This window comes from Seriola aureovittata, chromosome 2 (assembly GCF_021018895.1).
Source record: "Seriola aureovittata isolate HTS-2021-v1 ecotype China chromosome 2, ASM2101889v1, whole genome shotgun sequence".
Classification (NCBI taxonomy): domain Eukaryota; kingdom Metazoa; phylum Chordata; class Actinopteri; order Carangiformes; family Carangidae; genus Seriola; species Seriola aureovittata.
The window spans coordinates 15,544,902-15,561,481 of NC_079365.1; the positions used below are offsets into that span (position 1 = coordinate 15,544,902).

Here is a 16,580-nt window from a genome sequence, read left to right on the forward strand (position 1 = left end):
TACAGCAGACAACATAGCCAGTAGTACTGTGCTAATGATGTGTAACAATGTGAATTGTAACAAAACCAGGAGCCTAATGTATGTGGTCATTATGTAATCTGTAAATAAACATGCTTTATTTCATTGTTCAGACATTACACATGAACTTTATCAGAAGCATTTGAATCTGTAAAACACTGACAATCCATTTCAGACAATAATATGGCTACAGATCAATGGACACAAAATATAGGCAAAATTAAAAATTAAAAATTAAAAAAACCCATGTCAAAAAAGTGACAAGACTGTGTAAAAACAAAGATACTAGAAAAAATATCAGCTGAACACAAACATAACTTGTGAGTGTGAGCATCAGAATATTTGTAATTAATACACTGTGACATTAGAACACACAAATAAATCAAGCTGAATGTCTTAACAACAGAACATATTCATATAGATAGTAGACTATTAATCTGTGAATATTATATTTGAATAACTGGTGTGTTTTTGTGTTGGCATCCAAACAAACTGCTCAGAGAACTCTACAGTATCTTTAAATGGTTTCTACTCTTCTTTTCTCTTGGGAATTGCTTCTCCTGTGCCATTATTTACTGAGATAAATCAATTAGCTAATTGACAGAAAAATAATCAGCAACAATTGTGATGATTTCTTGATCTTTTTACATAATTTTTGAAGAATTCACAGGTTCAAGCTTCTCAAACGTAAAGATTTGTTGTTGTATCTTTGTTTGCTACCATGGTACACCAGGTGTTTGGACTCTTGGTTGGAGAAAACAATCTGATTACATCACCTCACAGCACTGGGAGTTATAACAGGCATTTTCCACTATTTTCTAATTTTATACACCAAGCGATTTATCGAGAAAATAATCAGTGGATTAGTCAGTACTGAAAATAATGATTAGTGTCAGCTAAGCTGTTGCTGAGGACAACACAGAGATTTAATTATCAATTATCATTATCAGAGATTAGTATTTGTGAGGTAGGGCGCACTATGCTGTGAGTGCACAGATGAGTAGCTCTGTGGTGACTGTAAAAGACAACCATGAAGTCGACATAGATACAGTGAACAACAAGTTGTGAAGCTGAATGGACGGAAAAGGTTCGGGTCAGATCCTATTTGTCTTTTAGAGATAAAATCACAACAGGGAAAACTGTCATCGAAAATCTATTTCCATAATTACCTTACAAAATGTTATAAGGTAGTCAACGAGGTGGTTGTTAAACATTGCAGCTAGTGAATGGAGAAATATACTTAATATACTGTGTGCTTCAGCCACCTGATTGGACTGATGTATCAGGACAAGTCAGTGTAGCTCACAGTCCGTCAGTGGATCAGCCCAAGTGAAAAGGACTAAAGTTCTCACAGACATGGTTGAAATGATTGTTTGCATTCAACAAAAAAATGAAAAAGTCAACTGCCTTGATGTAGAATAAGGTTTAGTTTGTGTTTGTGTGTTTCTGTGTGTGTGTGTGTATGTGTGTGTGTGTGTGTGTGTAGGGGTCAGTGTCTGGCTGGCTACTGTAGAGACAACTTTTGGTTTTAAAGTCAGAGGTATCAATCGTGTACCTTTCTATCATGAATGGTACAGGTCTACCACAACAACTACCAGTAATAAAAATTAAACATGAGGGGAAACAGTTACTATAATATTAAATCGGCAGAACTTACACTAAGTGTTGTATCCAATTCCTTTAACAAATTAAAAAGGCTAACGACAATAAAACGGCATTGAAAAAAACTATCAACGGCAACAAAACTAAGTGTTAAACCTTGACATCAATATATTGCGAATATAAAATTTCTTATCTCTATATCGCCATTAAAAAAATACACTTTATACATGAAATCCAAGAATCACACATATTCCACCATGTTCAGCGCACAACGCCAGTGCATCCCCTGAACACTTAGAAGCTACTGTATCTCATCTTTCATCTTAATCATCTCTAAAGCAAACGTGTATATATCATAAAACATTACAGGTGGTTATTCAGATAGAGGCCCACATTTCCTGATTCATTATTTTCTAGTCTTGGCGTCATATATTACTCGACAGTAGCGTCCAGGAATAAGAAGAATGCTCACAGTTGATGGGAGGTTGGACAGTGTCCAGTGGCAGGTAGAGTGGTCTGAAAACATGAAGAGTTAACGATACAAAAATCTGAGATGTGTGATCCCAGCTTTAAATCAGATTTGGGGGCGAGTTAAAAACAAATGCTACAAGAACCATGTGACGGTCTCAACCATGTCCCAGCATGGTTTGTTCATGTCTACATGGTGAACAATGCTGAGTTCAATTGTGTTTGCTGTAATATTCACTGCAAACAGATTTCTGACTCGGAAGCTGGTGGGCAGCCCTGAATTAGTTAAGATGCTTTACATAACAGCTTGTGGTAAACGACTCATTCTCTCCTGTCGTCCACTATTCATGCAGACATGCAAAAAAAAAAAAAAAGAAGCACTTATGAGCAGAGAACTAGAAACAAATCAACTTTCCTCCTCAAGTGAAGGCCAAGGTAAAAGTTATTTTACACCAAGCATGCAGCTAGGTGGTTTCAGTTCCATCTGCGTGATTATTACAACAGCGCAGAGGCCTACTGTATATGAGTGAGGAAAAATATATGCAATACTTGTTGCGTGATAAAGAGCAAACCTTTATACATGTAAACAGTTTGGAGAAACATGGGCATGCAGTGCCCAAAAGCTAAAAATGAAAAGGCACTGTGAAATCTTGGCTTGGTGCATATGTACAGTGCACTGCATGCAAAGGGAAAAAAACTCCACGGCTTTCTAGTTCATTCACTGGGGAAGGAATGAGTGTGAGCAGGACCCTCGGAGGGACAGAGGGCCCATGTCTTCATGGCCACAGTGAGGTAAAGGTGAGGGCTTTCTCCTTGGGCGATGCTTAATTCATTCACACTAACTTGTGCTCAAGTTACAATCTACAATACACATTTCCCCTTTATATCTCTCTCAGAAAATATCAAAACAAAAAAGATTTTCTTACTGGGACTCAATTCTTTTGCAGCTAAAAGTAGTTTGCTTCATGGAATGTTTGCTGTCGACTGCAGAAAGTCTGCTTCTGTCTTCACTTGATTGTTATGGAGTTTCTCTCTTTTCTGTTAATGTAGGAGCTGATCGAAATCACGGAAGAACGATTCTGTGTGTGCAATTTGGCGAACAAATGATCTGAAACCACACCAAGCACCATGCATGGCTGATATTCAGCACTGCAGCAGTCAGACTGAAGCTATCGCCTCTTGTTACAGGACTGATTTAGTCTCTTCAAGCTTTAAGCCGCCTGACAAAGTTTGTTGTGTAGGTTTGTCCCACCTTCACAAACAACCTCAGCATTATTCCAATAAAGCTGCATCTGTAGTCATTCTAAGTTTGTATAATGAAGATGATAGAAACACTAAGGTTATTTAAGCAGCATGACTGTACAGTGGAAGATAAGCAACATTCAGAACAGGTTTGCTGTTAGGAAAGTTTACATGTGCAGGTTATCTGTGTTTCTGTAAATACGACAGAGATAATATAATATCTCTGATGAAAACTTTTCAGTGAATGACAGGAAATGTTGCAGGGATCATTTGTTGGCTGCAGCAGGACAGGATGGACAGCCTGACTCATGGACTGGATGGAGAAATAAAGAGAGCATTGTCGTCGTGGGTCTGGTGACGTAAACACTGGCTTCTAGTGTTTCCCTGCTGGTGCATCTGCTAACCATCATCATGCTGACTCAGATTGAACATTACAGGGATACTAAAAAAAGAGCTGGGGAGAACCTCAAATTAAACATTTTAACAATAATATGGATGTAATGTATTTTCCTGCAACATAAAAATGATTTGGACACAAGAAGTTGAAGGATGTCGAAGCTCAAGTGCTCTGGCAGCACTGTATCCTTGGCTTTTTGATAACAGTGCAGCTGTCAGTGTGCGGCATACTTCTATAGTGATGGTTGGTGGTGTTTATACTTTATGTAAAATGAACAGCAGAATTACTCTCGCACCATGCCTGTTCAGTGTCATGCTAGGTGGACCACAGGGTTGTGGGTTTACAGGATGAGACAGGATGACAGTATTCAGCGCTGTCCTGGCAGAGGGCCCATGGACAGAGAGTCCTCCTCATCAATAGTGTCCAGCTCCTCTGTGCGCACGGCATGAGTGATGAGATTAAGCTCCTCAGAGAGCGTCTCGCTGCGGTATGCCACACGGATATCAGGGACGTTGGTGCGACGGATGTCGTTGCTTTCAGGACCCTCCTTGGAATAACTGGGGCCCAACCAGTAACTTTTGGCCTGGAATCAGGAGAAGCTACGTGAGTGGGAAGCTCAGATACAAGTGAAATATAGAACAAAAACAAGCATCTGAAAACTACTGGACGAGTTTTTAGCAAAGTTAGTAAATTTTGAGGAGTGTGTCTTGTGTCTTGCTAAAAAAAAGTCATGTTAATAAAAAGTACATATATGATTAAATACACAAAATGAGAGGCGCTACTAACGGGTTACCTTGTGTGAAAACCCACTCATGAGGACACTGTTTCTTGCCAGCTCACACATGTCACAGGAACTCAGTTTCCACACCTGAGTAGCAATGCTGTATTCCTCCATCAGAGGCTCCTGGGCACAAACACACACACACACACACACACACACACACACACACACACACAACACACACACACACACACACACACACCAGGACGTAATGTAATTTCAACCACATCACTCTGATGATCTTTTTGCAATTTTGCACATTCAGACAAACCTGCTTCATACTGACCTTAGTGAAGTGGAACTGAAGGGGATCATCAGTGGACAGAGAGACCATGAGGCCTCTGGACAGGTACTCCGGCAGTGGGTTGCGATGGTAACTGAGGAACAGGCTGTTGTTACTCAGTGGTGACATGGCAATGCCAATTTGAGCCAGGTAGTAAAGATACTGCAGCACTGGAGCCTGACAGATATCAAAGAGAGAGAGTGAGACAGAGAGACAGACACACAGGTAAATATAGCTGCAAGCACCAGTCACAAGTTGATATAGAACATCTTTGTCGCAGACTTCTGAACAGCAGCAGCAGACTGGCAGCGTTGTAGCTGTGCTCTGCTGCATGACTGAGCACAGCGGCAGGCCACCTGTCACATACACTAAACAGTATTCTTCTTCTATCCCAGGGGGGACACAGGACCATAACCAGAACTTCTTACCTTGGTCTTCTTTTATATTATGGTTTGGATGATTTTAACAGTTTTATTATGTAATGTTGTTTGATGTTGTTTTTATCTATGGTTTCATTTTGCTGGTATTTGTATATATGTGTTTTTGTTATCAGCCCTGGTTGATAAGGATGAGAGCATGGAAATTTCCATGTTCAGTTTTTGTGGATAAACAAACTGAATCTTGAATCTCTATCTCTCTCGTAATTTCACCAGTGACGCCAGGGGGACCCAAAAATAAAAAGTCGTTTCTCAAAACATAATTTAGTCCAATCCAGTTCATTTATCACTAAAACCTGGAGTGATAAATGTGAGTAATACATTAAAAAAGGGGTTTAATTAACTGCTCTTTGACAGTCTCAACAAACATATATATATATGTCACCCATTAATATAGTACAAGAGGGGAAATTCAACAAACATGAAAGCTTGCCAAATTAGTTTTAGAACACAATTCAAATGTTAGACAGCCAGAATGTGTAGTCTTTCAGCACGATCCAGTGTGTCCTGCCTTCACCTTTCTGAGCAGCAGCCCATGGGAGATGTTCTCTGATAACATGAAACCTGACACCAGGTGGTGGATTGGCCCCGCCTCCCCACAGTGAGGTCGCAGGACAAATGTATGGAATCCTCGACGCCTGTGTCAAACAAACAACAACATTAAAACCTCATGTGTTTTTCTGAATAGTTATGTGTTTCAAGGAATAGATGTGATTAACGTGATTCTTGTGTTATAAATGTGTCCGGCTGGCCCGTACCTTCGCAGGTGGTTGAGCACAGTCATGTTGGCGTAAGTATAGTAGAGGTAGTAGGAGTAGGGTGGGTTGTCTTCTTCTGTCCAGTTGGCTGGCAGCGGACTGTCAAGGTTGAAAATGTGGTGCTCAGGTTTGGACTCATCGTCCACACTGTCAAAACCCACCACCTTTTAACACATGCAACACACAACAAAATCAATATTCTGTCAGTTTCTTTGAATGTTAATCATCAGGATAGTCTGGATTTCTTGTGACGTGATACTCACATGTTCCAGGAAGAGATGCAGCTCAGGATGACTGCGGGGGTTGATCGTGACCTCAAACAGAGGTAAGAAGATATTCTCCAACATCTCCTGGAAATTAGCCAGCTGCTTCTTTGTGTGGTAAACATCACTGGAGAGGTGGTGATTGAACAGGGACAATTGTTGTTATCTCAGAGATGATTATTATTTGTTTTATAAAAATGATACCCATTTTATTTCCAATGTAAATTTCATTGCAGAGGCTGGAAGCTTCACGCTAGTTAAAGAGTTAACTATAGTTACCAGTTTGTTCATTGTTCAGCAGGATTACGTAAAAAGTACTGAACCAATTTGCAGCAGACTTGTTAGAGAGATGGGGCAGGGGCCAAGGAAGAACCCATTAAATTTTATTAAATTAATTTGTTATCACATTGCTAAAAATTGTGAAATCTGGCATTATAATTTGGTGCATAAAAAAATGCGGACTCTTCTTGCACTTGAGTTGTACTTAATATTAAAAGTAAGGAACCATATGTGCCATATGCACTTGGCACCAGCAGCACAGATGAATAGGTACTAAAATTACACAATAACAATAACAGTTGTGACATAGCAATGAGTTTTATAATGCTGATGCCCTCATTTCATACAACAGGTAATAACACCATACAGCTGTCTTATGCAAGGATTAAAGACAATGAACAAATAAAGCTGCACTTCAGAACAAAACATGTGTAGGATTGTTTGATTATGTTCTACTGAGTGCGTCTGAGTCTTTTCTTTTGAATAGGCTTGAACCAGGTAGGCAGGACAGGTTGTCTTATACGCATCTATTCTCTTAGACAGGGATATAACCACATACAACACACAGGTTGCATCATGTCACCACCACTGTCACTGCATTGAACTAACTGATTCTTCTCGGTTTATTCTCTAGTTACAACTTTGTCTGTTAAATAAACATTTACACTGACCAGTAGAACCAGAACAGGACCTTCAATCTTAATGTATGCTTATGGAACTAATGAGTGTCCTCAGACACGCACTCCTTCTGACCACATTCAGCTCTGGGGGTTAAATGCTGCACATTTCAGCTACAAGGTAAAGCAAGTTGAAGGAGTACTTACAATAGACGTGGCACCTGGATAAGCCAGCGCACATTATCAGAGTACACTCGGTGTTTGACGGCCCACTGAGCCAGCTTGTCCCACTCATCTCGGGAGCGGCCATAGATGGACAGACGTAGCTCAGAGTTCTGGTATTTGCTCTCCTCCAAGTCATACATCACCTCCTGGACAAATAAAGCCAGAAGATTCTCAATGTATCAGTTTGTAATATTATTTGTATTAGTTAAAAAAAAAAAAAAGAAAGAAAAAGATAAATGAGTTTTTTCACACCTTGATTATGTGTGCAAAGTATTTTCCTTCAACGTGGTTGTCAGTCTTGATGAAAATCTCTCTGAGGATGGATTCTCCAATGGGGTTGTATTTGGCATTGAACTTGTCAAACCTATGGAACGTGTTACGGTCCTGATAAGCGAGAGAAACCAGTTAAATCTAAATTGTATCTCTACCACATGTTGTCACTAGTTTTTTGTACATAAACTAATACTGCTGCTCCCATTTCTCACCGCATGCATGTCGAGAGTGTCAACACTCAGGTCGAAGGCTGTCAGGTTCATGGTCTCAAACACTTCCTTGAGGGTCTGACCCCGGCCACGCTCAATGTGAACGATCTCCCCGGGATATTTTTTCATGGCTCTCTTGATGAATCGCAGCAGGTGCTTCTGGTTCATGCAGGATGATGCATGTATGTGTGTGTCCACCTTGAGTCAGCACAGAGCAGAACAACAACAACAACAAAGATACCCGTTATATCACTGAGTATTGTAGAATAGTGTTTTCTGTAGATTCTTGTAGATGTGAGTGGCAGAAATAACCTTGTGTCTATGCCAAATCAAATCTGGATCACAGAAGCATTGGTACCACTCAACGTTATCATTTCAATATCTCATTCAGATGATTATATCACAATATACACACAGTTAAGATGTGCTTCAGCTTGAAGGGGTTTAGTAATAAGGTTAACTTATTTCATTTTTTGTAGTTGTGGGAACGTTGTAGCCAAGTGATGCTATCAAAAAAGTAGTGATGGATCAACTAGTTAAGCTAGCAGCACCTTTCGTATATTGTAGAAGTCTCTATGAGGAACCTTCTTCTGAGCTGCTAACTCCTTCATCTCATTCAGGAGGATGTGCATCTGGAATTTGGAGCTTAGGTACTGGAGGCGGCGGTAGCAGAAAGACTTCCTGTGAACACCATGCAGAGGAAACAACAACAGACATTTTCCTTTAAAATATACACTGAGCTAAAAAAACAAAAAAAACAACGATGATATTTGAAGAACAATGCCGTCAAAGAAACACTCACACTGGCCCGTTGATGATGAGGGCCATCATAACATTCATGTCTGCAATATACTCCTTCAGGTCAGGATACGGCAGGTCCAGTTCTGTGCTTCTGAATAGGAAGACAAAATAAAAGTTTTACAAACAGACTCACTTTTTTAAATGAATGTGTCATCCTACAGGTACAAACACATACTCCATGTTGTTTTTCTTGGTGTAGACACGGACTACTCCATCCACCATCTTGCACCCATATCCAGTGTCTGGTGGCATATTCTTGGGGTCCTGATTGTCATAGGGGTGTGTCTCGGAAACAGGTGGGTGGACGGGGGCATCTAGGAAAACGGGGGGGGGGGGGGGGGTAATCAATCAATTTTACACACTAGAAAAAATGAACAAAGAAAACATTTAAAAACAACTGTTAAGGGAGTGTTTCACATTCATGTTATTGTTCTGTGTTTTTTGCCAGCAGCAGTGCATCCGCCTTTTTTTTTTTGATAATGAGTGTTTAATCAAGTACCTCACATAAGAAACAAAACTTTTTGCCCTCATCAAGTTGTTCTTTTTGATAAACAATCGCTTATTGCTCTTTCTGCCCTGTCGAGATACAGTACGTGTTGCACCCATATCCTGTGTCTGCCAGCATACCAGCATCTACAGGGGTCTCCGGTATGTCATCATAGACTCTCAGATCCAGAGGCTTCATCCCGAGGTCCTGTAAGGCGTGAGTTGTGGTCTTACAAAAGCTCTGCATGGATCGGTTTATGTACTTCTCCCGAATGAATAACGCCTTCACCACACACTTAGCAGCATCTACCAGGTCAGTGAAAGGCACCTGGAGGGATATCAACACACACATATGAGAATGGGTGCAAGTAGAATTTATTTATTTATTGGGGTGTAGATTTGACTGCCTGTAAGATCACACACAAGTCAAATGAAAGCAGTTCGATGAAAGCTCCTCACCCCACACTTTTCCTCTCCAGATATTGAGACCCGCTGGTACTCTCGCTCCATTGGCATTTCCCTCCCCTTAAAGCCATCATCAACCGTGTCCACACTCTGCTCCTTCATTAACCTTAAAACACAAACAAAACACAAAAGCACATTTTAATGTTGAAATCAATTAAACTTACAATTTCTTTATGTATATTATGAATCCAATCAACACATCATCCTTTATTCAATATACTGTATTGCACTATAGCTGTGATTCAAGCTTTGAGTATCGTCACATTTAATGTTAAGTTTATCAAGTTTCTATCATATTCTGCAAATTCTCTTCAAATCCACTGTACAAATAGGACAACATCTGGTAAGATGTATCCATAGTATACACTTCAGTGGTCATATCTCAGTGACGGAGAGAAGAGTTAAATCAAGATCAATAGAATATGCAAATGCACTCACAAAATTTAGACTTAGAGAAACTTGTATTTAGAGAGTAAAAAGCAAAACAAAAAGATACCCATTTGAACATTTATCATTTCACCAGCAGGGGGAAGATGTGGTCCATCTCAATATGCTGATAATCTCTCTCAGCTGTTCTGGAGAAAAAGTACTTACACCAGATAAATATATAGTACTGATAAATACTAAACATTCAGGTGAGTCATTGCCATGCATATTTCTAATAGTACAAGGAAGCAAAATAAAATGAATTCAAAGAAAATAAAGAACCAAAGAGAAAATGACCACACAAAACATACATACTGAGGCAGAGCTCACTCACTCTAGGTCTGCCGCACTGTCGATTTTCATGAAGTCCTGTTTGGCACGGAGCAAGATCTCTGGCTCAAGCCTTGGGGTGATATGCAGCGGCGCAGTATAGTGTGGGCAAGGCGGGGGGCAGATGGGCGTCAGAGGTAGTGAGAAGAAATTAAGCACACAAAGGGAGAGAGACCAAATATATGCAAGAGCACACACACACACACACAAACACAAACACACGCACACACACACACACACACACACAAGCACCAACAAACACACACACACACACACACACACACACACACACACACACACACACACACACACACACACACACACACAAACACACACACACACACACGTCCACACAAAGCCTTAGATATTAAGTGATCAGGTGATTGACATAAACAGAAAAATATCATCAGCTAGTAGAGATAAACCCTGATTGGTAAACATGGGCGTGCGGAGGGCATGTCAGATAACCATCCAAACAATCGGCTTAGTGGTGTAGATAGCGCTGAACCCAGGCAACCGAGACAGAACACACCTCCTCAAAAAAGTTTGTGAAAGAAGACTGCACACCAGGGCAGGTGCTATCTGCTGGCTAGCCCAGTTAGCTGTTCACCAGGGTTAGTTAGCCCACAAACTGGCATGTTGGAAGCATGGGTGCATGGGGGGAAGCAAGACTGTGTGTAAAAGGTGAGGGGAGGAGGGAGAGCTATGTCTGTGTGAAGTCATGTTTATTTAACAGGCTTTGTGTGTGTGATGTGTTTGTATTTCCTTACTTAATGTCCTGGCTGATTTGCCTCTCTAGGCGGTGCCGTCTCTCCTCCAGCTGTTCAATAGGGCTGTCCTCCGGGAACTCATAAGGAGCGCTTCGCATCTCGCTCTCTGCCATGCTGCGCGTGAACAGCTCCTGATGTAAACATAAGTTACACCATTTATGGTGTCATAAAATGGGAAAACAGGTCTACTTCCATGCTTATGGACATATGGAAGACACTGAGACTTACACAAAACCACCTGTTCAAATAAAGCGTTAAATGCCCAGGGCAGATATTGAACTGGTTTCTGATGTTTTGCACACTTCACAAGTCATTATTTTGGAATTTACAGTTTTGTTCTTTTTTATTATTTGGGTTTTCCTGAAGTCAATCAATAAACCATTGTCTCAGATTCATCTTGTCTTGTATTGAAAGCTGAAATTATTAACAATAATCAAAACAGAGGTCATTGAAATGACAGACAGTTTATATTTTAACTGCTTTTTTATGGATTTAATGAAGTGGTTTTCAAACTTGCCAACCTTTATTTACATAATCAGTAAATTCGAACAAATACCAGTTACAGCTGATAAAAATATCTGACTGGTTGTAAAACTGATAAAACTCATTTTTAAATTAACCAATATTGCACCAAGTTGAAGTTTATTTTGACCAGCTGTGTCTAGACACTCTAATGTAATAATGGCTCACAGTGTTTCTGTTTTTCTGAGTTTACAGATTATATCTGTCTGATATTCAGTTCTTACCTGAGCAATCTCTTTGTACTTTTCCTCCATGGATGTTCGCAGGTCAATGGGGTAGTGTGTGAGAGAAACAGGCGTCCCTGGGAGGGATCGCTGGGGCCTGAGGGGCTTGGGCCCAGATGCACCACACAGATCTGTAAGCAGATACAGAGTTGTAGTATGTGACAGTAACACATGGAGTCTCCATGATGTCAAAATCAGAAATGAAATTTTCCCTTTCAGATCCTGTAAAGGCAGCGACAATGATTGACAACAAGAAACGAGTAACAACCAGCAAAAAATGAGCTTTTTCAACACAATCACAGAAACATCTACACATTTGGCACCATTCAAACATAAAACAGCCATGAACTGGCAAGAGACTGAAAAGCAGCATGCAGAACAGTTAAGCATTTATAGTGTCTGTCACTTAAACTAGTTTTAATGTTTTTAGGACAGCCTGAAAAAAAATCTAATGTGAAACTGCTGTCTTCTGTAAAAAGTAACTTCAATAGTTATCTCTGACTGAATAATATATATTTTGAGTAAGTTCCCTTTGGCCAGAGGTAAATACCTGGTTTACTTTCCTGCATCTGGAGCCACACAATGTAATTAAAGAATCTGACTTGAACATCCATTTAGCTGTATGGTCAGGTAACTTGGCTCATAAAATGTATGTGCTGTACATGCTAGAGCAAAGAGTTGTTGGACTGATAATGTTCGGGGGGTATTACAGAACGCAGGTTTAACCAACTCTGAGCCTAACCCTGAGTTGATGAACCCTGAGATAGGAAACTGAGTTGTCCTGTTCCTGAACAGCTGATCTGAGTTAGTTCGATCAACTCACAGTATGTTCACTCTGACTTAACTGTGTGCATGAGGAATGTAAAACGCCATCATCAATGGAATGGAGCTCCGATTCAACAATTCGCCATGGCAACGTGTATTTAAAGAGCATTTAACTTAGTGTAGCCAGAAAGATAATGTGTGACGTTAATGCACAGTTATCTTTAAAGCAGGAATGACCATTTTATTCAGTGTAGTCCACTAGACCACATTATGTAGCAGATATTTATTTCCTTAATGGATGTAAAGTGCTGGAATATATTTATTCACCTGTAACCTAATGGGGACATATAAGTTTATAGATCTATCACTATAAACTCATAGTGTGAACCAGTAACAGCCTCTAGATTTTGGTGATTTTCGGTTAGAAAAGGTAACAACTGAGTATAGCTACATTTTCTCTATTTTACATTTACATGCTGTACATTGCTGTACAGCATTTCATCACTTTATTTCAACATGTACTAAATTATAAACATTTACTGCAGTTTTTAAATGTTGAAGTATTTCCAGCTGCATTACTGTCATCCTCACTCAGAAATATCACATCATCTACAGTATGATATGACAGCTATGATAGGGAAGGGATGTTCAATCATAACTTGAGAAATTATTATACGTAGATCAGAGTCTGTGTCTCAAGCTTCACAAAACCTTTTCAATTTACAGTGATTAATAATAGAGTCTCAGTGTTATATAGTGACAGTGTATAGATTTGAATCTGATCTGAGGATGAAGTCAACATGTACAACATTTGATTGTAAGAGATCTCTGACTCTGTCCTCACATTGATGAGTGATAATAAAAGAGGTCACGTTAGTAAAGACAGGTCCTGGGTAAAAAAATAATTTCCAATTGGGATTTTAATCTTCTCCAAATGTAAACTTGATGCGCTGTGTCAGAAGTTTCTTAAGTCGTGGCAAGAGATGCGGACACAGACAGAAACTGAGGGTTTGTTGAAGAAAACCTGCTAGTAAGCTGGTTAGCTTTGCAGAGCAAGTTACTGTGGTAACTGACTCAGAGTTAGTGATCTCAGTTTCTGGAACAGAAAACCCAGAGATTCTCATCTCAGAGGTAAGAAACTCAGAGCTTTCACTAAACCTGCTTTCTGTAATACTGCCCTGTAGTTTACAATGTAAATGTTTACTACTGACACACCTCATGACAGTGAAGGATTCACAAAACTTCTTTCCCAACACACCAACACACATATAACATGGGGCTTCTTTACAGCATTCAATTATTGATGGTGGTACATCCAACTGCACGCAACATCATGTGTAATGTGCAGTTAATTAAAAGCATTCACAGGTAAGTCAATGGCGATGATGACAATATCTACTAAATTAACTGTTTATCTTTTCACAGTCTATTGAAAACAGAGACAGGGATATGAATAACTATGATTTCAGCAAACACAACTAACAGGCTGCAACTAAAAGCTGACTATTGAGAGAAAACCAGTGTTCTTAGCAATGAACAATCTTTGGACTAGAGCTCCTTTGTTTCCTTCCTTCAGCTCATGAACACATTAGCCTGTGCTTTTTATATCGAAATAGAAGACATCAAGGAGAAAGAGATCAGCTGCAAAGACTAAACAGTCAGCCAAAAGTTAAACAAAGTCAAATAGGGCATAACTACGATTATCTATGAAGCCCTGGTGACAGTGGCTGCAGCTGTAATCTGTGACAGAGCATGAAAATCCTTGTAAAATGTCCAAGAACAGAAACCATCTTAAGAAAAGACAGCTGTACCAGCAGATACTGTGTCACTTCTCTCACACATGGGCATGCACACACTTGATAAAGAGTTACCTGCACACACATTGACATGTGTGTAAACACACCTGGGAGTGACATAGAGGGGCCTTCCCCACTCTAGACCTGCTGGAAACAGATGATGCCAGCTCCACTCCAGATAATACCAAACACGATAGAGTGTTAACTACCAAAAGACAAAATACATCTGTCTCCTGAAACTAAGCTACACTGAGAAAATCTAGTTTACTGATGTCTGTGTACTTTCTAAACACAGCCATAAATTTAAGATAAAGAGAGCTATAATTTAAAAATTACTATAGTTACAGTATGTGCACACAGTAATTTACTCGCTCATAGTAAGTCTATGGCTTTGAGAGTGGTGTGCTCACTCTCCTCTATAATTGGTGTCATTATTGATGCTGTGTTTGGCCTGTGACAATTAGTCTCTGCCATCTGCTGTCCAGCTTCAAGGCTGTGGAGTTAGGAATGAACAGAGGGTAACTCTCCACAGTATAATACTGGCATCACACTGTAAAACATTTCAATTTTGCACATACATGCTTAAAAGGATGTGAGCATCATGATCTGACGATTATATACTAAAGGACATATAAGAGTGATAGAAAATACATGCATATTATCCTATCCCAACTAATAGTGGGTTTTTAAGACAACTAACATTATATGTTATTGTTAGTATTTCTTAGTGAATATTAAATTTCTTACATGATCACATGTAGGCATAAGCAAACATAAGCAAACCTTTTTGATAAAGAAATTAGATTTTTAAGGAACTATAATCAAACAAACTAAAAAAATGACAATACGGTTTCTACATTAACAGATCTTTGGCATTTCTGTGCTGACATTTCCTGCTACTTACTGGCAAACATGTACTCTGATACTGATATATGTGCAATAAGCTAATATCAACTGATATATCAGATCTTCAAATTTATCAGGCTCTTTATACATGGTTATATACCGAGTACACGCGTGTGTGGATATAGGGAGGACGTGCATTTTCACATGGAGCGACAGATGACTTCAAGTATACAGACACACACAAACATAGTCGTGCCCAGTATAGTATCCATGTAATCCCCTGGCCTTTCCACCACAGATGACTCTTAATCCAGTACCCCCAACTCTATTTATCCCAGTGACATCATTGTAGTGGGGTGCACAAGCTTTCCACAGACTTCTACACAAGTAAATACAACAAAACAGAGACACACAAGGCAGATCACAAAATTGAAAATAAAGAAAAGCAAAGAAAGAAACCCTGAACTGCCAAAACTCTCTGCTAGTTTTGGCACCTATTTGGTTCTGCACTGATACCTCTAGTAAAAGTCACCCAACATGCAACTAAAACAACAAAAACACAGTCAACCATCAAAACAACAACAGGAGCCCTAGCAACTATATGATGGAAAACTTAAAGAAAGACTTTAGTCATAAAAGCTTGTATGATTCATTCAGGTAATTAGTTTAAAAATATATTTCCAATAGCAAGTAGGAAAATGAAAATCAGTTTATTAACTTAAATTCACCATGTTATACCTGAGTTCCTCAATCACTCAAAACCTCTTTTGTCTTTTGTCTCCTCATTTCCTCGTTTATATTTCTATGAAGCCACATGAGACATTTTGGTCTTAGTATCAAATCACTGTGCAGATCCATGTTGCATGAGGATGTGTTTTGTCACAGGTTGGCCAAGAAACGTACACACTAGCCTCACCTCAAACACGCTAATTACTGTGTGTGTGTGTGTGTGTGTGTGTGTGTGTGTGTGTGTGTGTGTGTGTGTGTGTGTGTGTGTGTGTGTGTGTGTTGATCTATTTTAGAAGACCCTTCCATCTTCATCTGGTCACTGTGAGTTAATTTCTTAGACCTACGAGTAATATTGACAAAGCTCCATCTCATCTTTCTCTCACATCCCTGGGACCTTAGTCTGCACACCACCCACATACGCTACCCACCTGTTTTTTTTAACCCTACCAGAGAGTCAGTCATCTAGTATTTGTGGAGCTGCCTCTGCTCCATAAGGATCAATACAATCCCTCCAGTCTGTCTCTTCCTCCCGTCCCTAAGGCCAAAAGCAGCAGCAGCAGCCCTGTTT

General features: G+C 39.7%; 1 protein-coding gene across 11 annotated transcripts in view; it reads right to left on the reverse strand.

Annotated features, from left to right (window-relative positions):
- Positions 1-79: 79 nt before the first annotated feature.
- ampd2a (adenosine monophosphate deaminase 2a) overlaps positions 80-16,580 on the reverse strand; it is a 36,028-nt gene continuing 19,527 nt past the window's right edge. For 9 of the 11 annotated variants that reach the window (XM_056391114.1, XM_056391123.1, XM_056391138.1 and 6 more), the window contains 17 exons: positions 11,877-12,007; positions 11,131-11,261; positions 10,365-10,433; positions 9,599-9,710; positions 9,281-9,467; positions 8,829-8,967; positions 8,655-8,744; positions 8,404-8,533; positions 7,856-8,050; positions 7,623-7,754; positions 7,353-7,516; positions 6,250-6,376; positions 5,987-6,150; positions 5,746-5,866; positions 4,795-4,968; positions 4,521-4,631; positions 80-4,310 (listed from right to left, as the gene is read on the reverse strand). In XM_056391114.1, the coding sequence (XP_056247089.1) occupies positions 4,095-4,310; positions 4,521-4,631; positions 4,795-4,968; positions 5,746-5,866; positions 5,987-6,150; positions 6,250-6,376; positions 7,353-7,516; positions 7,623-7,754; positions 7,856-8,050; positions 8,404-8,533; positions 8,655-8,744; positions 8,829-8,967; positions 9,281-9,467; positions 9,599-9,710; positions 10,365-10,433; positions 11,131-11,261; positions 11,877-12,007 (2,393 nt within the window). In that variant the 3' untranslated portion in view covers positions 80-4,094. The other 2 variants (XM_056391108.1, XM_056391173.1) reach the window with 2 other exon arrangements.